Raw genomic sequence first — 22,951 nt, forward strand, 5'->3', positions numbered from 1 at the left:
AGATGGGGAGAAAAAGAGGCTGTCTGTATAAACATTAACATTTGACATGTGAGTTTATTAGGAGCTGTGATGTCTCAACCACAGTCGAGGCCTTAGAACAGAACCTGTCTAGTGCATTTATGTATTGGCCTATGACAAATGTGGCAAAGACTGTAGGTCATGATATGTGAGAACAGGTAGTATTCATTGCGAAATTTTCATAAGAAACATTTTATAATTCATTCATCAGGCATTAATGTTATGTCAGTGGTGATGCATATTGTTGTTTATTGTAACTAGCTAGAATGTATTGTGCTTGGGTGATGTCGCATTAATAATGTCATCTGAAACGTTCTTACCACACATTTCCATTTGTGTGACTTCAGAGGTGGTGATCTGCTCCAAGTATCATTCATACTTTATACAAACACAAAATGTGGGAACGGTACAGAAGTTCAAAGCAGTGGAGAGGCAGCTATGCTTACATATTATGCAATGTCTTTGTGAGTGAATGACATGGCGTGGACCCTGTCACAAGCCTGTTCTAGATCATTTATATGGGTAAAACAAAAATGTATTTGAAATTGCAGAAAAAGCATTAGCTAGACTTTATTTTTCGAAAATATACAAGCAATATATAAACATTAGTAAGCATGGTGACTGATTACGGTACCAACTGGTAAATAATTACGAAGCAATTACGGACCAATTAGCTACCTGACTTACCGTTCATGTCTTAAAGTAGCAGCGCTATTCTTAGCATAGTCTCCATGCCTGCAATGTCCATGTTATACCAATAAAAACGAAACGAAACATTTTTTGAAAGACACGACAGTGTTTGAGACACTTAGAGCCGTATGTTTCCAGTGGTTTAAAATTTAAGTGTTGTGGAACTGCAGGATCTCGAGTCTTGCGTTTAATATGTTGTCATTTCATAGTCCCACCACTAGGAGCACTGTGTTACCAAGACCTGCAACTTCATTATATACTGGGTATCTAAAATACATACTTGGCCACATGTGCCAATAGCTTACCGCTTAAATCAGAACTGATTAGCGTGTATCGTGATGTTGTCATGGGAAACCTCTTTGTGTTTTTAAACTGTATGATGTCAGGATTTGTAGTAATGAAGTATTAACACTGCTTCAATATTGTCTCAATCATTTCTCAATCATGTTGTACATCGCAGGTAATTTTGCTGACAGTAGTGAAATCTTGTATGAAAATATCCAAATGCAGTATTCAGTACGATCAATGTTCAGCAGTCTAATATTATCTACATCTTTATATTGAATGTAAAATGAAAAATTAAGAGCAAATCTGTTTCCCAGATCTGTTTCTAAACATCCTAAGTCCTCCATGTTTTTTGTTTTCACCTCATAAACAGATGGTGATTTTTTACCTGGAAAACAGATGTGTGTGTGTGTGGTCTTCAGCATGTCAGAGTCCATGCGTCAGTTGGTTGCTTAGGGAAAAACAGCAGAACTTTGGCATTCCAGGACTAGGATTCGGGCACCTCTACTTTAAGAGCGTTGTCATGAATCGGTGGAGTTGGTGTATTGGGACCAATGTGCAGAAATGCTGATGAGGTCACCGGCTCTTAGGCGTGCATTTGGGTGTGTGTGTGTGTGTGTGTGTGTAAGATTTGTACGTAAGATAGAGAGATAAATGTGTCCTCCTTTCTCTTGACGGCGACGCTGGTGGTCTTTGACCCAGCGTGTGATTTGTGGCTTCGAAAGGGACAGAGTTCTGTACGCGCTGTCAGTACATCTCCCCCCTCAGAAAAACAGATTTTACGAGAACGGCAAACGTTCCAAAGGGTGACACTGCCGCCGCGAACGTGGCGACGGCAGGTGCGAAACCAAAACGAGAACGCTTCAATAGAAAGCAGCGCCCGCGTTTGGGAAGCTGCCATTATCAGGATCCGTGGGGGATGTGTCAGGGCAGTCTGTTTGTGGCAGAAATCCACGCCCATCTACTCGCACTGTACACAGTTAGACCATTCATAGTCCAGAGAGACACAAAGCCACTGATTCTTCAGGGTTTCCCTATTGTCTGTGGAGAGCAGTACCATCCCTCTGCAGCTGTCTCAGTGGAGACTGAAGAATCAGTCATGTACCAGTCCTACCTGATACACTGGGTGACTAGATCAGATGGAGACAGGGAAACTACAGTGTAGTTCGTCTCACTCATGCAACTTAAGACACAATTATATTAGAAAGTAGTGACGGATTAACTGTTTGAGTCATTGACTGATTCATTTATTGATTGACTGATGTCATTACTTGTCTTGGAGGACCAGTAAGTAACTTATGGTATGTTTAATAATAATCATCATACTTTATTGTTTAGCAGGCTCACATAGTGCGAGCGACAGGGTCGTGAAACCCCACAGGTTTCATTTCCATATAACGAGTTACGAATATGCAGAATTTTTTTTTTTATTTGTTTGTTTGTTTGTTTGTTTTTGATTTGCTGTGCTTAGCAGAGTCCCTCTCGCTGACAGTGGTCACGGTGGGTTTGAGGGGCGATGCTTGTTTACGGGTTCGTCCAGGACACGGGGGGGGGGGGGCCGTTTGCCAGGGTGGAGAGTTCTCTAAACTGAAGTAACCTTTGGCTGACTGCGTGCGCGCACTTGCTCATATTTCTGGCGGACTGGGGCCGGGACTGTGAGCCATTCAGCTGTCTGACTGGATCAGGTGATTCCCTCCAACACTCCCCCAACACGCTCGCTTGCTCTAACAGGGAACATTTTGGCAGGCAGGACAGCCTCTTCCTCCCTCTCTCTCTCTCTCTCTCTCTCTCTCTCTCTCACCCCCCCTCCCTCTTTCCTTTATCTCAAATTCCTTCTCTCTCTTTCTGTCATTCCTCCTTTGTCTCACCTCTCCCTTCCCTCGATTCATTCTCCCAGGCTGTTGATTCCATTGTAGTTAAATCCTGGGCTCCAAAGTTCACTGGAGTTTTCTGAGAAGTGCGTTTTCTCCGTAAGCCGGACGAAACGCACCTCCTCTCTCTTTTGCCTCCTGCTGCTGCTGCTGCTGCGGGGTGCTCTCTCGTTTACTCCTTCTCTCGCTCCATCCTTCCTCCCTTGCGTCTGAGTAACACTTTTTGAGGATCTCAGGGAAAGGTCAGTAGCATCTCTTCCGTTTGATTGGTTGATTCGGGTCTGTAATGCTGGAAGGTGTTCCACAACGTCGACCTTGCTTCTCACAAAGGTTGTCTTCATGTTAAACAAAAGCCGTTGAGCTAGTCTTATTTTGTTTTTTTTTGAGATATAAAACAGCAATCATCAAAATGAACTGCATATCAGCATTGTCTGGCGTGGAACCTGTGGTTTTTTTTGTTTTGTTTTTTTCTTTTCCTTTTTTTTTGTTTTTTTTTTTTATTTCTGATTGCTTGTCAGCACCTGTCTAGGAGTCTTATTCAAATATTCCCACAACTGCGATTGAGCAATTTTTTTCTTTGAGCAGATGGTTACATGCTTGATCATCAGAACTTGCGGTTCTCCTGCTGGCATCCTCCTCTAAAAGATGAACTTTGTTCTCATGGCTTGTGTCGATTAGAGTCCACAGTTCTTAACTCTCCTGCACAGGATCTGCTGTTTTCCTGCATAGCTCTGAACGCTGAGCACACGTGACGGCTCTTATCTCTCCCGGCCCATGTATCTGCTACGTTTTATTGGGTTTGTTTTCTCTCAAAGAATGAATGAGTTCCAACACTGTTTCCTGTGGCATGGTAACAGTGTTGGGAAATCGCATAGCTGTGAGGATGTTGCCACACACCACATGGCATGATTGAATTTGTAAGAGCAAAGCAGAAAGAGTTATGGTAAAGAACTGTGATATAAATACAGTCAGTCTTTTAATAGGCACTGCTGGTGGTATTAAATGGACCCCCCCCCCTCCCTTCCTCCCCTTCTCATCTGAAGCCTGATGTGTTTGAGAATTCGTTCCTGTCTGGCTCTCGTGTTATTTGCACGACCATCGACACTGTGCAAACACTTATTTTTATCTTGAATGAACACTTGTCAAACAAACACTGTGTGCCAGCTACAGTCTTAACTGTAAGATATGCAGAGAAAAAACAAACAAACCAACAAAAACAGAACAACGGTTGTTCCGTCAGGTCTCGCGAGTCAGAGACTTGAAACGGTTGCTATTTGGAGACGACGCGCGGCGAGTTGTATAAACATAACTTTGAGGTTTTGTTTCTGAGCTAAACATTGGCGTGTGGCTCCAGGTGGTGAGTGATAACAAGGGCTTATAAACAGGAATGCGCTAACGGGCCGGCGCCTGCAACTGTCCAGAACAGGTGCTGAAGTGATATTCTGTTGTGGAAAAGAGAAAGTAAGTGAAAGAGTCCCAAAAAAAAAAGGGGGCTGGAGTTAGTCCAAGTGGGTGAAAGGTTGGGAGCATGCAAGCACTCCCAGTGGACGGCTGTGATATAGCTTCTGTCAAGAGGAGGAAAAAGTTTGAGGGGGTAGACTTCAAATTATCGGTCGAGATTTATTCCACAGAGGACACGTTCTTTTGATGGGTTTTTTTTTTTTTTTTTTTTGGGTGGGGGGGGTGACATTTTTCTTGATTCTTATCAGAACGATTCCCAAACTTTTTTGTTTGTTTGTTTGTTTTCCCCTACCGTTTGTGTTTGTGCTACTCATGATGAATTTCATGATGTCATTGCGTAAGGTGTGATGAAATTATAACGTTTTTTTTTTTTTTCTTCGTCTTTGGAGATTTCCTTCTTCTCTGTGCTTAAGCCTTTTCTGTTGTCCCTCTCTCCCTCTCTCTCCGTCTCTCTCTCTCTCTGTCTCTCTCTCTGTCTCTCTCTCTGTGATTCAGGTCTGTGGTGCTGAGCGAGGGGCCGTGTAAACGAGGATTGTAAAGGGGAACGCCCCGTGGTAAGTACCCATGATTCCCAGAGGTTGCACTTTCTACGGTGCCGTGGTGTTGCATTATGCCTTCTGTGAGCGCAGTTAACCTGAAGTAAACGGTAATGAAACAATATTCTTTCTAGAATAATCTATGAACATTGTTAAAGAACATTTTAAGGGCAGAAAGATGATGTTGTTTATTAATAAGTCATTTGGACTTGTGAATAGCATTTTTTTTTTAAAATGTGCTTTTGGATAGCATTTTAAAAACACCTTCATCTGTTCCCATTTTGCTCTGTGTGCTTGTGTTTTTATTTCGTGTGTGTCTGGTTGTCTCTGTGTGTCTGCACATACGTTCGCGTGCGTGTGCGCGTGCGCGTGCATGTACGTGTGTGTGTGTGTACGTGTGTGTGTGCGTGCGTGCGTGTGCGTGCGTGCGTGCGTGTACGTGTGTGTGTGTGTGTGTGTGTGTGCGCGTGCGCGTGCGTGTGCGTGTGTGTGTGCGTGCGTGTGTGTGTGCGCGTGCGTGCGTGCGCGTGTGCGTGTACGTGTGTGTGCGTGTGTGTGCGTGCGTGCGTGCGTGTGCGTGTGTGTGTGTCAGGCCGGTCGTAGAGATAGAGGGGCCCAGCGAGCTCCTCTGACTCCTCAGTCATGGGTCTCATCTCGTATCTGAAGAGTCAGTTCATCCTCCAGCTGCTCATCAGCTTTGTGTTTGTGGTGAGCGGCCTCATCATTAACTTCATCCAGCTCTGCACGTGTGTCCTGTGGCCCATCGACAAACAGCTCTACCGCAAAATCAACTGCAGGCTGTCCTACTCCCTCTGGAGCCGTAAGTCTGCATGCAACACGCACACGTGTGTGTGTGAGAGCGAGAGACAGACAGTGAGAGGCAGATAGACTGTGAGCATAAGCAAGAACACCATATATTTAATTTTGTATGTGTGGTTTAGTAGAAACCATGGTGGTCTAGTTTTTCGCTTTTTGTGGTCTCCGCTGTTGCTGATGTAAGAATCTGTGAGAGGCTGTATCAACGAGTTTCTCACAGTTGGAGAGCCAGCAGGAGCGCTTAGATAGTAATTTGCACTTAGTTAGAGATGTACCGAAATTTCAATTATTTTTCAGTTCATAGTCATTGCACTAATCATCAGCCCAAAATTGAGAATTGTGATTGCTTTTTAGCAGTCAAGTCAGAATTTAGAGAGAGAGAGAGAGAGAAAACCCCCCACAAAGCATGGTATATATACTGATCAGCTGTAGCTGCTTATAAGGTTTTTAGAGAGGGTTTTAAGGGTGTAAAAGAGTTGATAATAAAGCATTTGGTATGGAAATGGCTTAGATAATGTTCCTTATCGGTGACATTATTGTTGTATGGTAACTGACCTGATAAAACAGACAGAGACCGTCAGTCTTGTCTTATCTAATGCTTACGATGTGTTAGAGCACAAGGTGGGGGGAGAGGGCATGTTCAGAAATAGAATGGGGGGGGGGGGAGGGGAGAATGTCGAAAAAGGTTGAAAACCCTTGTGTTAGGGAGCCCAGTGTTACGGATAGGACCGCCACTTCCGAGTTTGCTAAGACAGAACTGAGAATTGTAGTAGACGTTTGTGGCATTGGTGTTGTAAAAGAGGTAGCTATCTGGATATGTGACGGATATGACTATGATAATTTGATAAGCTCTCCTTCTCTTTCCTCACTGCCGTGTTTTTGTTTTTTCTCCTCCTCAGAGCTGGTGATGCTGCTGGAGTGGTGGTCCTGTACAGAATGCACCCTCTACTCCGACCAGGCCACGGTGGACATGTTTGGAAAGGAACATGTCATCATCATCCTTAATCATAACTACGAGATCGACTTTCTCTGTGGCTGGACCATGTGTGAACGTTTTGGAGTTCTGGGGGTCAGTAACGTGTGTGGTTGTGTGTGTATGTATGTGTGTGTGTGTGTATGTGTGTGTGTGTGTGTGGTTGTGTGTGTGGGGAGAGGGGGGGGGGGGGCTAAAACCGTTTTCTGTCCGTATCTGTCATGTTTATTTACCACTGACTGAGGCCTTGACTCAGGCCTCCTATCGACAGTTAACTTCTCTCGCGTTCATTTCTCACAGATAACAGCTCAGTTGACAAGGCATTACTCTGTGAAACAGTTACTCTTCCCTTTTTCTCATCACTTCTCCTTTTTTTTTTTTTTTTTACTTCCTCAGAGCTCCAAGGTCCTTGCTAAACATGAGCTACTTAAAGTGCCTCTCATTGGCTGGACCTGGTACTTCCTGGAAATCGTCTTTTGCAAGAGGAAGTGGGAAGAAGACAGAGAAACCGTTTTTAGGGGGCTACACAGACTCAGAGATTACCCAGAATACATGTGGGTGAGTATGACGAAGTGATTATGAAAGCCCGTGTCAGCTTGGCCTTATTCCCGCTTGCATGACTGGTGTACTGGTTCATGTGGACAGCATGAAAAAAAAAAAAAAAAAAAAAAAAAAAAAGCCTTGTTTGTTGTCGTATAAAGAGATCCATTATTGTGAGTGCAGGCTCGATTTGTCATTTCGTATGCCGGGGAATGCTTGATGGATGCTTGGATCAGTCATGTGAAAGCGTTAAATGGCAGAGGTGCGGACTGGTATGTTGGGTCAGCGTCAGCATGGTGCAGCTCTGGGAGTTACGCCGGCTGACATGTAGGTCAGTGTGACACTGCCTCGGACTGCCTCTCAGACACTATTACACGGTGTTGGGTCATTGCACACAGCCTAACTCTTCCAGAAGTTTCCGCTGGAAAGCACAGTGAAGGGAGATTACAGCTTTGTGGGATTAAGGTGGTTCTGTATCCATTCGAAAGGGACGGGCCGATGACGTCAGTCGCCGGGGCCCGACACTGACGCTCGTTAACGCATTATCGCCTTGTTCTCAGGAACTCTTATTATTATCTCGGTTCTCGCGCCTCCTACGCCGACACTCCATCGCTGTGGAAACTGTGCCCAGAGCACAGGCCATCAGAACGGAGACGGGCAGAAATAGTGGCATGGGAAGTCTTCCACCCTCATCAGATTTCCCTCGTGTTTGTGGGAAGAGAATGAGAGGGATAGAGAGTAGGGGTTTTGGGATGTGCGGTTTTAGCTGTGTGTTAGCTCACGTAGTTAAGTAACCAGGTTAAAGTGACTTGACAGTCACCCACCAGTTTATATGGGGAAATTCACATAACCGTTTTTTTTGTTTGTTTTTTACTCAGTTCTTTGTTCCGGGACAAGTTATATAAGAAAAACTCTATGGCCAAAACACTCTGATGTCCAGCGCTGTTAGCTTTTGTGTGTGTGTTTGTTTACTTATAGTTCCTGTTGTACTGTGAGGGGACCCGCTTCACAGAGAAGAAACACCAGATCAGTATGCAAGTAGCAGAGAGCAAAGGACTGCCCAAACTCAAATACCACTTATTACCCAGGACCAAAGGATTTACCACTACACTGCAATGCCTGAAGGGAACAGGTGAGACACACACTCGCTCACACACACACACACACTCTCCATCACTCCCACATGTTAACGTGCATGTCATTGATCAGAATCACTCGTCTGTATGTATATACTAATGTACACACGCCAGTGTACTTTCAGGCACTTACGTAAATGATTTGTCTTTCAGTTACGGCCGTATATGACGTGACATTGAACTTCAAAGACTCAAAGAACCCAACCCTTCTGGGCATCATCAATGGAACGAAATACAAAGCAGACTTGTGTGTCAGGTGAGACTGCCCCACGGGTCAAACTAAAACCCCAGCCCCTCACACCTGTCTGTGCTCATACGAGCATGTTTTCTTTTCTGAGGCGTCTAAACAGCCACTGGAAAGATAATTAGGATTCCATCCTTCAGTATTTATTACTTTTGCAGCATGGGTTGTGTGTAAGATAGTAACCTTGGCCACGACTGTCAATGCCGTTCTTATGTAAAGAGCCGGGAAGACTTGTGTAACTTCCCCATATGTTGTCAGCAGTCTGCCCTCTAGTGGTGAGGACTGCGCTGAGGTGGCATTGTGCTGATAGCTGTGCTTTTTTTGCAGGCGGTTTCCAGTGGAGGAGATTCCTGAAGATGAGAAAGAGTGTGCTAACTGGCTTCATAAACTTTATCAGGAGAAGGTCAGTCTTGAAAAAAGACTCTCAACACACTGGTCAAGTTTCTCTCCCTCAGTGACACGTTGACCACACACACAATACTGATCATTTAGGAAAAAAAAGAGAGAGAGAGAGAGAGAGAGAGAGAGATTGCTTTGCTCTGTTTTTAAGTCCAATTCATGTTACATTTTTATTTTGCAGTTATTGATACTGAATGTCCTGCTGAGTATGTGTGACTTATTTCCATTCTCTCTCTCTCTCTCTCTCTCTCTCTCTCTCTCTCTCTCTCTCTGTCTTGTAGGATGCATTGCAGGAGCAGTATGAGAAAGAGGGTCGTTTCCCCGGCCAGGTCATTAAACCCCCCCGCCGGCCGTGGACTCTGCTCAACTTCCTGTTCTGGGCCACGCTCCTGCTCTCTCCTCTCATCAACTTCGCCTGGGACGTCTTCGTCAGCGGCTCGCCCCTCCTCATCATAGGATTCATCCTCTTCCTCGTTGTTGGTGAGTACCAGAGAAATGAAAAGAAAGGATGAATGTGATTTGCCCATTGTCAGTACATACATGTGTGTTTGTGGTGTTTGATGATAATCAGATAGGCTCAGGTAGAGCTGTTACTAGACTATTAAGATTTTGAAAAAACTATCAACTACCCACTACAGATTCTAAAGCCCTCGTTACTACACGTGTTCTATTATATTAAGAACAATCTGAAATTGCACAAATCCAGCATTAGGAGCAATGTTCAGTCTCTTTAAATTGAGATCTCTCTCTCTCTCTCTCTCTCTCTCTCTCTCCACAGCCTCAGTAGCAGTACGCCGTCTCATTGGTGTGACGGAAGTCAAAAAGACAGGCTCTAGCTACGGCGACCAGGAGGCAAAGAAGGAGAACTAGAACTTTCCGCCGTGCTACGGCCACTGTCTGCTCACTCTGTAGTCACTGTACGGTCGCTGCACAGTTCTGGTGCAGTCATCCTCTTAAACAAAAAAAAAAAAAAAAAAAAAGAAAGGAAAAAAAGAAAGAAAAGAAATATTCTCTTTAAGGGCAACCAAGCACGCAGGGGTGGGGGCATAGCGAGTATTCCTTATTAACTAGAATAATAATATTAATTATAATGATTGTTACAATGAACAAATAAGAAATACGTACACGCAAAAAAAAAAAAAAAAAACAGAAAACAACAACAACAACAAAAAAAACAAAACAAGACAAGAAACGAAACCTGTCGGAGACCGTCAGTGAAACCCTTCTCCGCCTGACCAATGGGTGTGGAGACGCTAGCGGGACTAACTGAGTGACTGACACCTGGAGAGGGTGATTGGCGTTTCTGTGGCCCCACCCTTCTCACAACTATATGGCCCCGCCCACCTCGAAGGGGGTCTGCGCACAGCCACGTGGTCCACCGTCTTTCTCGTCCTCGGCAACCTCTTTCCTCGTCCGTCGGAAGCCCCGGCCCCCTCTCCACCCCTCCCCGACCCCCTCTCCACCCCTCCCCGACCCCGAAACAGCCTGCGTCAGGCACCCACTTCCTCCGTGAGCCACACCAGTTGCTCCACCTGTTATCCAGCGCCTTATCGTGGACCTTTTTCCTGTCCAACCCTCGCTGAATTACACACGCTCTTTCAGCCTGGCTCTGCAGCTATTACCCTCCTTCACCCACCTTCCCCTCTTACCTTCTGCTCTCTCCTCCCTCTGTCTCTCTCTCTCTCTCTCTCTCTCTCTCTCTCTCCCTCCCTCCAGCCGTGATAGCTGTCTAGTGACTGAATACACCAGGAGCTTGTCATCCATTTGCCTCCAGTCGTACCCTTGCGGTGCCCAAGTCGCACGCCACTACATTGGGTTTTTCTTTCTCCAACTTCCCTCATGGCACAACCAGGATATTAGCATGCTGTGAACATTCCTGTTCCACTCAGTAAAAAAGCCCATGTAGTAACACCAGACTGTTATTTTGAACTTTTTGATTTGTATTGGCTGGAAAGCTCAATCGCTATGGCGTCACCCATGGGTAAAGTAAGTGGGGGGAAAAAAAAAAAAAAGGATATTGTGAAAGAGTCGACAACGAACAACATGTTTGCCAATGGATGAACATAAACAAATACAATGCAGTGAAAAAAAAAAAAAAGAATTCCCCAGTGTAAGTTGTTGCTGGTCCTGTGTTTCTTTTATCCATCCTTCAGCTCACCCTGTCTCTTCTCCCCCAGTTCTTTTGTGGTTGTTATTTTAACCCTGTCTTTTCACTACTGCATTATGGGTAATGTAGTTCAGGGAGATTTAATGCCGTTTAAGAAGGCAGCTTAAGTTTCTTTTCTTTTTTTTTTTTTGGTTCTGTGTCATTCTATAAGAGTTTTTTTCCCAGTTTAGGTCATCAGAGCCCAATTATTTATCTCTTAAATAAGTAAAACCATCTCAGTTACACATGTGTATATATTCAGAAAATCCAGTGTGACTTCCGTCATTAATACACGTTGAAAGTGGAGGCTCAAGAGAATCCGGACTAATATGCTGAGTATAATATAATACTCTAGTGTCTGAGGCGTCACCCTGTTCTCTGTAACCAGACCTGAACTAGACTATTTGAAATCTAGTTCAGTCATAATCTATCTATATGTCCTATCTGTACCTAACCAGATTATACAAGCACTGGCGTTCTTAAAAGAGCACGTTCAGGTGAGATAGCCATGTCTGTACCGTTTAGGAGTCACAGTAAGGTAAGAACACCAAAAGAAGGCCAGTTTAATCGTCATAACACTCAGCAGTCAGAAACCTATATTCGTGCCCCAGTTGTCAAGATCATTCTGTAGTAGCTAAAAGAGACCCCCCCCCCCAAGAACTACTTAGTGTGTTTGCTCCTCTCCTGGTATTGAACAGAGCATGATACAATTAGAGTCCATTTACCCCTGAAAAGTGGAATCCTTTTTACCCCATTAAAGTCATAAATGAAAGTCACATCACATTCCTGCTTGGCTTTTTAGTCAGTCGTCAGAGAGCTGTATCATTTTAGCATCGTGCAGTATGAGGGAATGCACAAATAGTTCATGTCTCTCTTTAATCCCAAACCTACTGGCTCCCCATAGTCACAACTGTAATAAATTACACATTTTTGCTCATTATACTTTTTTTTTTTTTTTTTTTTTTGTAAATTGAGATTATTATAGTGTGAAGGTTTTAAAAACAGGACAGATTCTTCATGCAAGCCTTAACGGATAGTGCAGCTTCATAGTTGGATGTACGCAGTTTAAGTAGCCCATACCTCGTAACTAATGTCGAAAAGGTGACTCATGTTTTGATCAAGCAACTGACGTCGAGACGTTTGGCTCTATTCTAGTAAAAGAATAGTACGGTTATTTTGATCAAACAACGGAGGTCGAGACGTTTGGCTCTATTCTGATAAAAGAATAGTACGACTATGGTGGTGACCTCTTTATTACCGTTATTTGTTTGTGAAATGCTAGCGTAGAATCTACAGGTGGGAAAATCTCACACGGACAAAATACGGCTTCAAATTGCGGGTGTTTTTTTTTATTCTCCTTTCAGTGTAAATGAGCTTTGAAGATTGTTTAATGGCAGGGATGGATTCTTCATTTACCACATATCCTGCAGATTTATGCAGGGGCTCAAAGTTCAAACGAGTGTTTTTTTATGTTTGTTTTTGTTGGAATTCCAGTTGTGTGCATACCCGCCCAAGTTTTCACTGTGGGCTTGAATTGTATGAAAATCCAGCCCATTAGAGATGTTTTAATGATATAGTCGATTTAATTCACCAAAACCCTTTCTTTTTTATTATTTTCCGACTCAATTAAAGGATTCAGAATATGCCAGGTTGTGTCTGTTTGGCTTATTTGTCTTGTTGCAATGCTTCATAGTAGACTTGGAGTTACATGCCACGGCTATGACTCTTTTATTTCAGGAATTTAACCTGACGACGTTTAATATGTCGTTTGTGAGCATAATGAATAGCTAACGTTTAACACCTGAAGTTCATCAATGTTTAAATTTCACTAATATAGCTACAGACTGGAGAAGATACGTTATCTTTCCATTCTAAACGTTACTATAACCCGAAGAGCTTCAGTGAATCGGAGGCAACCGTTTTAATGGTTACCATAGGAACAAAAACGCTTCTGGCGTTTTGTTTTGTAGCAGACCAGCAGCAAGGGGACCCAGCTGTAGTTGGGGGAAATAATAACATCTTCTTTTGAGCGAGTCTGACTTTACAGAATGAAGACAGTTTTTGCCGAAAGTGATTCTATATCTGCTTCGATTGCTGGATAAATTGGGCTTCAAGAAAGAAGTTAGACAGTATTCGGATTTTCATGGACTTCCGATACATCACTGGCAGAGACAAGTTAGAAAACGGGGCGATGGTAACTACTTAAAGTTTTATTGAATTCGTTGGATTCTTAATTGTTGTAATTAATAACTTTAGATAAAATTATCCCGTCTTTAGAGCAAAATAAGCACGGCATATGGACCAGTAGTTTCAGTTCGTAAGTATTCGTAAATAAATTTAGAAGTCGAGTCAAGAACTTCTTTTTGAAAGAATGTGCCATATTACTGAGGTATCTAAGAAAAAGATCATGCCATCCCACAGCAAGGCTATAAAACTGTGCCTTTAATACATCGATATTTTAGGGGAGCAAAGATTATTAAGGGAATCTCACCTCTACATTGCCAATAAATAGGTATAATTTGGAGGCGGAAAAGACTACAACACTGCATTGATGCAGATAAAACTGAAATCTTCTAAACTGAAATAATATAATAAGAACAGAAATTCTTGATATAAATAAAATTATTTTTATACAGAGGGATGGAAACTAGGGGTGAAACACTCATGTACTTGTATAACTAATTTAACAAGTAAAACTTCGTCTGACTTTGTACACATGGCCTGTTCAATTTTAATCTCAGCTGTAAAAGAATATAATGATACTACAATGATGACATCAAACGCCATGATAGGTGACATCACATTCGTCAAGTGAACGATTCAGTTATTTCGCATAAGGATGACACTGAACATAAAAAAATTCCTCTGATCTAAGAAAAACAGACCAACGTTTTCCACCAGACATCACACGATAGGCGTGTATGGCCATCTGCATTCTCGCTACCACCTCTCTCAGTTCCTAATGCTGCCGCCCTCTAGTGGTTGCCTTATAATGCCAGTCTGCTTCAAAAAAGAATTCTCATTTAATGGGTAAACGTTCAAAAGCACCCTGTTGGGTCCTGAGTGGGGCAACTAATAAACACATATTTCAGTATCGCAGAGGTGGCATGGGGTTCATGGGAATGCAGTTGGCCATATTCCCCTGGATGGGTGTGTTTCAAACAGAAACGTATTATAGTATGAAGGTTTTAAAAACAGGACAGATTCTTCATGCAAGCCTTAACGGATGGTGCAGTTTAGTAGCCCATACCTCGTAACTAATGTTGACACCCCTCCCCCCCCCCTAATTTTTCAATGTCTCACTCACAAGTGAATTTAAAAACAAGTTTTGCTCCAGGTGACAGAATTTCTCCATCATATATTTAATCTTGACACACTGTCTCAGTCTTTGTGCCAGTAAGTGTGGCTTAAACCACACCACATAAAATGGTGAAGAGGATCATCTAAATTCAAATGGCTGGATCTGTTAATTTGCCATTGACCTTTGCCAGTTCACCTAGGGAGACTTCTTGGATATCCTGACCGATTATGAAACATGGAGAAATGTTTGCGTGTGAAAAGGGAATAATGAGGTTTTGCTGATGATTACGGTAACTAACAGCTGTTACTCATCACTTAACTGGTGCCTGCTGCTCTATGTAGTATTACTGCAATGCCAGACTGCTAGGAAATAATCTATGAGAACAGTGTTTATATTTGGAAAATCCTGAAAACATTGATTTTAATATTTTGTGTACGGTATTTATGATGAATAGCATTACTAACACACCCATGATTACTCTGAACCTGTGATATGCTAAAAGCCTCAGGTATGAGAATCTACAATGAAGTCATAATAACAAAGTCAATATTGTTCTACGTGTGATGTCAGAAAGTTCTAAGACGTGTGAACTCATTGTGAATTTGCCATTAGTTGAGAGTGGGACCAGGCAATCAAAGCCAAATACTGCTAGCTTAAAAAGACAATACACGCCAATGAAAGACACCAAAAAGTGAGGTAAAAAGACAAGCCATCTTATCACAAGTAACGCAGAGCTGTTAAATAATACTAAGAGCCCTAAATTACGATACCTATTGGCCTTTGTGGAATATGACTCTTTTTCTTTTTTCTGTCCAGCAATAAAATGGCTATGGAGAGGATAAGTTGTTGTGGATCAACCAGAACCAGGTAGTTTCTCAGACAAATCAAGAGTGATTTAGGATGCATATACATACATTAATAGATAGCTCGACACTGTATCCTTACTGCATATTGTCTTATCCCTTTTGTCATGAAATCACTTTTTTTTTTTTTTTTTTTATAAATATACATATATAGTAGTGACATATACCTCAGTGCCCTCTCAGATCCAGATGCAGTGGTCCTACTCTCTTCTGGGGTCTCAGGGGGAAAGGTAAGCCACAGTCCACACTGACAGCAGGGAATTACAATATTAAATGCCTTAAAGCTTAACTGGTGGGTTAAGTGAGTTTTACTTGGGCTACATTATGTGCGTAATGGTAATTCCTTTATTTATTCTGATGCTGCACTGTGAGATTGAAGTTTAGAATAAATTTGATTCTTTCATCTGTATGCTTTGCTTCTATAGCCAACGCTTCATGTTTCCTACATTCCTAATTACTTTATGCTTTTTGACTCATCCACAGGGGCAGCGGACCATTTCAAGACGTCGTCTTGTGGATCGGTGTTGTTTGGAGATATGCCGCAGCATCTTTCAAAATTCCGATTTAGGCAGTCGCAAGTCTTTACGGGATGTCATTTTGACAAGCGTCCAGGATGTCCTGACCAGGAGAATGCCGGAAATCCTTCAGCTGACGTCCTCGGAGAACAGGGACTTCGAAGCTCTCCGTGAAGGACTAGCACAGGAGATAACAGACACTGTGATGAACGGTATCTGTACTCATCTGAGTGAGGAGCTACCTAGTCCCCCCAGCTCATACCCAGGGGAGATGGAAGAGGAGGAAGAGGAAGAGGAGGCAGCGGAGGAGGAAGAGGAGGAGGGCGTGGAGGAGTGGCGTGATGAGGAGAGGGGCACCGAGGGAGAACAGTTAACTGAATTCATGGACGAGGGTGATACCCATGACCAAAAAATTAGCTTTTTTAGGCAAATACGTAACATCACTCATTTCTTAGCAGATAAAGTGAAAGACTCTGTCAATCTCAGAATAGCCAAGAAGGCAGCTCTGGATAGAGAAACATTTGCAGCAGAACCTATAGAGTCTGAACCCCTCAGTTTGGAGACGATGGAAGAAGAGGTGAAGACCAAGGATGCAGAGGAGAGGAGTACGGAGGAGGAGCAGCTTATTGAGGAGGAAGCAGTGGATTCACAGTGGAACTTTCCAGGAGACAGTGGGAGCATCACCGAAATTATGGACCAAGACGATAGAGTTGGCCAAGAGATTAGCTTCTTCTGGCAAATACGTAACATCACTCATCTCTTAGCTGATAAAATGAGAAACTCTGTGAATTTCAGGGCAGTTAAGAAGGATATAGAAACATGTACAGCAGAGAGTGTGGTGTCCGAACCCCCAAGTGTTGAAACAGAACTAGAGGTCAGTCATCCAATCTCTCTAACCCCAGAGGCGATGGATGGGGACATGAAGGCCAAGGATGAGGATGAAGGAAACGAGGAGGAAGAGCAGCCACTTAAGAAGGAACCAGAGGAAGATAGTGGAGGTGTCACCAAAATTATGGACCAGGACGAAACTGTCGGCCAAAGAATTAGGATACTCTGGCAAATACGTAACCTCGCTGATTTCTTTTCAGCAAGATTAAAAAAGCAAACAACTCCAAGGACGGCTCAGGCAGACTCAGAGCTAGAAGCACCGGTGCCTGGGGAATCTGACTACTCCAGTGTTGATGCAAAGCTCTTGGCATCCAGGCACAGCCAGAGTGAAACGCTGCTCCTGGCCCGTGCTTCTGGGGAACTCGATACTGAGGCACCTTCTTTGTCCCGTTTGAGTTCTGAGCCCGAATCAGCCTTTCATCTGGGCGAGGACGAGTCGATTTCAAAAGAGGGTGAAGAAGAGGCTTCCGTGGGAAAAACCGAAGAAGGCATCGAGCCACGTCAACCTAAGAGGATATTACAACTTTTCACCGATGACCTCGTGGATCGCATCTACCTTTTCATAAAAGTCAACTACAACCAGAGGACCGTCTCTGGCATCTGCAGATCGTTTTCGGATACAGCGCTTGTGAAAGACAGAACAGGAGGTTTGTTCACCAGAGAATTGCCAGAGGAGACGTTTTTGGAGGTGCTCTACTCCTTCACAGAGAAGTCTGTGAGGGCTGTCCTTCTGGAGCTCTTGGGCCTGGTGAGCCGTCACCTCCCTCTTATAGATGAGGGCCTGTTCATTGATGCTGCCCTCCTGGAACAGATAGAGCAAATCAATTCACTGGCCCAACTTCGGCAGGCTTTGAACACTCAGGACCCCCAGTTCTCCAAGGCTGTGGCCACATGTATTGTAAGAGAGGTCGAAGAGAGTCTAACCCATGAGCCCGAGGTCGTCCAAAAAGTCGGCCCCTGTCAGAAGAAAGGCTGGTTTTGCAAATTCTTTAAGTCGTGCGCAGGAACATGCATGCCAAACAGGTTATTTTGTGTTTTTGTAGTGAAGATTACAACTTACTGCATATAAATTACATTCATTTGTATTACTTCTTATTGCTACCTTTTTCTTTTTTTTTTATTAAAGTAGAACCTCAGAACAATAAAGACCTCATAGGACCCGGTCAAAGGCGCATCTAGAAACACAGCTGGTAAGAATGGTGCCGTTTTATAGTACAATTCTGTGTGAACAAAATATGTCTGAACAGACCATTTCTTCAAATACAAACTTTTTTGGCTTTTCAGAGTCTTAAGACTGTACCTTCTAAAATCTTTCACTACTGTCATAACATTATGATTCACTGTGAACGATACGATATCAGTGCTCACTGATATCGTATCGTCTGTGTTAACGTCCCTTGGTTTCCATGTTAATTCCAGAAACAGGTGCCACCAAAACTGCCCTTGGTCTTCAGGATTTATATAGACATCGCTTAAATGCTGCAAAAGTCATAGCCCAGGTAGAGGAATGCATTCTTTTTCCCTGGCATGAAGTTAGAAAAGGAATTTCAAATAAATCTTTGAGAGTGCATTGGTTGGTAATACTCGTCATTCACTTTTAAACGTATAAATATGATATGACTCCAAGTAAAACATTTTTGTACTGGTTTTTTACATTGGTTCTAGGCATAGCTTGAAATGACATGTTTAGGACAGCAGATTTTCATTAAGGGAACAAAAGAAACCCATTTTGCACTTATGTACATCACTTAAAGTTTATTTAAAGAAAAAAACAAAAACAAAACAAAACAAAAAAAACAGCAGGAAAACACAAAGATTCCCTCAGTACACAGTGAGGACACAGGTTTTCGTGTGGTTACGTCTAACAGCCTCAGGAAAAACATGGCACATAAAGAGCTGACAAACACCAAGAGCAGTGTTCCTGTAATACACACGGAAAGCTTTGTGTCTGTGCCTGGCCAATCAGTGATTCGCACTAGTTTTTCAGCAATATGAAAAGTTATTTATGCTAAAAAAAACCAAAAACAAAAACAAAAAAAACCCCTCCAAAACACAAAATTGAATGTTACTCCTGTACATTAACGTTAAAATGATACAAAAATGTGTTAAAAACAGAGAACTGAATCGTGCATGATCCATAAATACATGATAATGATGCAAATTAGTGTAACGACATCAAAAAAAAAAAAAAAAAAACTTTGCTTCTGTAAACATTTTCAATGAGGATTTGTGCATTATAATTTCAAAAACAAAAACACCGCAGTCTGATAATTATGAATAGAACGGTTACAAAGAATTACAGAAACAAAAGATAATTAAGCAAAGTAAATCTATAAGTTAAAATATGTGTGGGTTTTTTTTGTTTTTTTTTTTTAAAGAGAGATGTTATTTGATGTAGTGGCTGTGTAACACTGCGTGTATGGAGTTTTGTTACTTTTGTAAAAGGGCTTAACTCACAAAAACTGAAAAGGATAAAATAGAGAAAGCAAAAAAGTGAGGACCGCTTTTAACACACTGTAGCTAGAAAAGTCTTTCCGATATTAAACTGGATTTCTGGTTAAGTCACTTATGTTGCCGAACAGCCTTTGTGCATGCTATCCGAGGGATTCAGCACAAGACCGCCCAAAAAGATTAAGAACGATTTTCAAGGCATATTTGGAGAGATGCAATAGGATATACACCATACACACAAAACTGATTCTCTCTCTCTCTCTCTCATGCACGCAACACACATTCACTGGGCTTAAAGCATTATGTGGGGAAAAAATTAGTCCATTCTGTTCCACAGGTCCACACAATTTGAATTTACAAAAACTGTTTTTTTGTTTGTTGTCTTTTTTTTTTAAAGAAAGTATATAGCTTTACACAACACAAATTGCTCACATTGCTCCACTGCGCATGACATTAAATATGACGATGACTGTACTTCCACAGAATTCAGAATGGGGCATTCGCTGTCTTCGCCTAAACAAAATTAACGATGTAAATTATGTATTAAATTAATCCAAAACGACTACGTAAATGATTTTCCGTTAACCTGACAGCCACTGAGCCAATAACAGACAAACAGATGAGACTAATGTGGGAAGGTTACAATTCGTTGGTCATTAAAAACTAGCATTCCAAAGGAAGCAGAACTATTATGAATCATTTTGTCACTACACAAAAAAGTGGTTTGATCCTGGTTGGCTAATGAGGATCATGTAAGAAATATAAGAACTTTTAATAGCTTAAAGGGCTCCATACTCATAAGCAGAACCATCAATGGGATCATCCTCAGACAGTGGTCCGTGGATCACATTCACTATGTTACTTCAAAAAAACGGAAGAACCAACATTTCCTCCATTAAAAACCCACTGAGAAGATAGACCAGAGCATAGGGGAAGAAACTAAAGAATTTATTTGTCAAGTGCAATATTTTAAAAAGTTAGAAGACACTCATGTATTGTATATAAACATGGTCAACATTTTGTTTCAACATGAGATCTAAACACAAACAAAAACTGCTGTTAAAAGTCTCAACCCAAACCCCCTAGAACAACCTGGATTAGTACAATGACGCACACAGTATGTCTTTAACCCCTCCCCCCCCCTTGCTGGGAGACTCAGGAACTGATTCACAGAATAAAAATTAAAGGTCACGACCCCTCCCACCTTCTACTGTTATGACATCATCAAAGTCTGTCCTACTCCTGTTACCTCTGGTATGAGAAAGCTAAGTGGCACAAACAACCTGCCACACCATAAATCAAATAGAAAGATATTTACATACATATAAGATATTGATTTTGTAGGCCACAGCTTGCTTTGATAAGGGTTGAAGAAACACAGAAACCTCAACTTTCACCTCCCCCCATGGGGTCACAATGAAGTGAGCTTCTGCTCCAAAGCAGGTCGAGACAGACAGTGGCACTGTCCATTAGCAAGGAGTGCTGCCCTACATGCGTCAACACAACAAACAATCATCCAAAATATCCAATCCAATCAGCACTTAGGGGCAGGGTCACTCAGCACCCTTTCACATTCTCCACCATCTTTTCACTTTTAATCACTCCATTTTCTTTCTCTTCCCTCACTGCCGGGCAAATGGCCGCAGGTCATTAACGGCCTCTCATGCTTATTAGTATAGCACACAACTCCAGTTGAAATTCAAGTCAAAAGTCGATATTTTCGACGCCATCTTATAAATGTTTTTTGAAAAAAAAAAAAAAAGTCCTTTTTTCGCATCCAGGGGGCATCGGTACTACCAGCTGAGCAGATTGCTTCGCCCCAGAGTCATGAAGTAAACCTGGCTTGAACCTCCAGACCGCACAGATGCAAAGAACACCTGAGAATGAGAGAGAGACGCCAAACGGCGAGTCAAGACCTCAGCTTAACTAAATCATTACACAAGATTTTACGGTGGAACAAGAAGAGGGACAAGAGAAAATTTCTTTTTACACGTGAAGGTTTTGCGTGTCTGTGTGTGAGAGAGAGAGAGTATGTGTCTCACCTTGTCGTTCCTCTCACAGAGAAACTTGAGTCTTTGCGCTCTCTTGTGCATGAAGACACCATCCAGATGGCCAGTTTCCACAGATCGGATCTCTATAGCTTTCTCTCCCCAGCCCATAATCTGATTGGATCTTATGTATGCTTTGAAAGGAGGGGGAAAAAAAAAAATCACATTCACATTCACCAGAGCTAGGACAGACAAGAGAGACAAGTAGAGAGACAATGTGGAAAACCAGACATTTAATGAATCAAATCAGCGTGATTACAAGAGATGGAAGATTTTTTTTTTTTTCGTAACCTACCCACAGAAGTGGGCATCTCCCCCCACTGCAGCACCACATCTTTGGTGATGCGACCGTAGGTGTTGACGTAGACGCCCTCGTCTTCGTAGCACACGAGCAGCTCTATGCCGTCGGTGTTCGGGAGAATGATGATGGCGTGGGACTGGATGCTAGTCTGGATCTGAGAGGAGGAGGAGGGAGGACCAAATAAAAGAATGACAGGGCACGAGTGACACAGTGAAGAGTAGTCAACCAAACGGGGACATGTAAAAAAAAAAAAAAAGGACGGGTGTAGGAATCCGTGCAAGAGGAGAGCCGTTTGTAAGCCAGCGAACAAACCGGAGGATATCAATGCTACAAGCTGCGTGAGCTGTAAACAATATTCTGTGACAACTCATCACTGTTTGTTGAATCGGACATTTTATATCTGTGCGAATATGTGTGTGTGATCTATTGAGTCAATGGGTCACCAGAGCATGAGAAAAGTACAGAGAATAAACATATTACATACTATTGTCATTAAATCTCACTGGTCTTCTAATAAAGAGGCAAACAGCAGACAACAGCTCTGATATTCTCGAGGGTTGTGTAGATACAGAAGATGACTTACATGTGTTGGCAGGTAGATGTCATATACTGCTCCTGAATCCACGTCCACAGCATGGAAACCAGAGCAGGAGCCATAGATAACCTTTAACCTCTGACCCTCTTCCACGGTGAGGTCAACCAGCAGGGGTTTGTGCACCAGATCTCCAAACGACTGCAACAGAGGATGGAAAATCTGTTGTAACTGGATTTGCTATTGTCTCTCTTTTTACATTTGACCTAAAACTGAAATACAAGGTGCTCTGGTGCAAATGACATCCATTTCCACAGGGATGATGTCGTGATACATTTTCCTTGGAATGTGATGTGTCGATGGTCCTTTTCTTTCACATACAAACTGAATGTAGAGTAGTCTGCAGTTTGTCCTCACCTTGAAGGCCATAAACTTGTGATACGGCTTTGGTGCCCATGCATAGACTTCCACAGAGTTTTTCAAGGCAATGACCAAGAACTTGATCCTTTCATATTTTACTAAAGAGAAAAAAATGGCTGTCAGTTACCAAAAAAACAAAAAAAAACAAAAACACTTGATCTTCCAGTTGTATTTCTTCTACTTAAACCACAGCTATAAGGGTAAAACAACTAGTTAGAGAGTGTATTTAATAACAGGTTGTCCTCGACATATGAGCCTTCAATATACGACTTTTGTTGACAGCCATCCCATTAATCTTATTACATTATTTTTCGAGCAGCAACATTTGGTCATAACGTCTACTGACAAAGGCTCCATCTGCTGTACAATCACAGCGGCTGGCCATGCGACAAGATTTGTCATTGTTTGGGTCTCAGTGTGTTTAGGCGTCTGGCCTCATGCATGATTCATACAATATGAAGGGATTTCCACCTTCCCACGAAATCGAGGACAATCTGTTATGTTATTACATATGCCC

The 22,951-nt window shown here is 42.5% G+C and overlaps 2 protein-coding genes across 2 annotated transcripts in view; one reads left to right on the plus strand and one right to left on the minus strand.

Moving 5' to 3' along the window:
• The first annotated feature begins 2,813 nt into the window (after window positions 1-2,813).
• Window positions 2,814-12,761, plus strand: agpat3 (1-acylglycerol-3-phosphate O-acyltransferase 3). The gene is made up of 10 exons (XM_030780921.1): window positions 2,814-3,106; window positions 4,821-4,879; window positions 5,454-5,681; window positions 6,577-6,746; window positions 7,047-7,208; window positions 8,169-8,322; window positions 8,480-8,582; window positions 8,898-8,973; window positions 9,251-9,449; window positions 9,748-12,761. The coding sequence occupies exons 3-10, from the start codon at window positions 5,504-5,506 to the stop codon at window positions 9,837-9,839; spliced, it is 1,134 nt and encodes a 377-aa protein (XP_030636781.1). The 5' UTR covers window positions 2,814-3,106; window positions 4,821-4,879; window positions 5,454-5,503; the 3' UTR covers window positions 9,840-12,761.
• An 8,165-nt stretch (window positions 12,762-20,926) lies between these two features.
• Window positions 20,927-22,951, minus strand: part of LOC115816556 (mitogen-activated protein kinase kinase kinase kinase 4-like) — a 47,709-nt gene continuing 45,684 nt past the window's right edge. The window contains exons 26-30 of the mRNA XM_030779524.1: window positions 22,432-22,532; window positions 22,066-22,215; window positions 21,477-21,636; window positions 21,176-21,315; window positions 20,927-21,010 (exon numbers count right to left, since the gene is read on the minus strand). Of these exons, the coding sequence (XP_030635384.1) occupies window positions 20,927-21,010; window positions 21,176-21,315; window positions 21,477-21,636; window positions 22,066-22,215; window positions 22,432-22,532 (635 nt within the window). The remainder of the gene's footprint in view (window positions 21,011-21,175; window positions 21,316-21,476; window positions 21,637-22,065; window positions 22,216-22,431; window positions 22,533-22,951) is intronic.

This window comes from Chanos chanos, chromosome 7 (assembly GCF_902362185.1).
Source record: "Chanos chanos chromosome 7, fChaCha1.1, whole genome shotgun sequence".
Classification (NCBI taxonomy): Eukaryota; Metazoa; Chordata; class Actinopteri; order Gonorynchiformes; family Chanidae; genus Chanos; species Chanos chanos.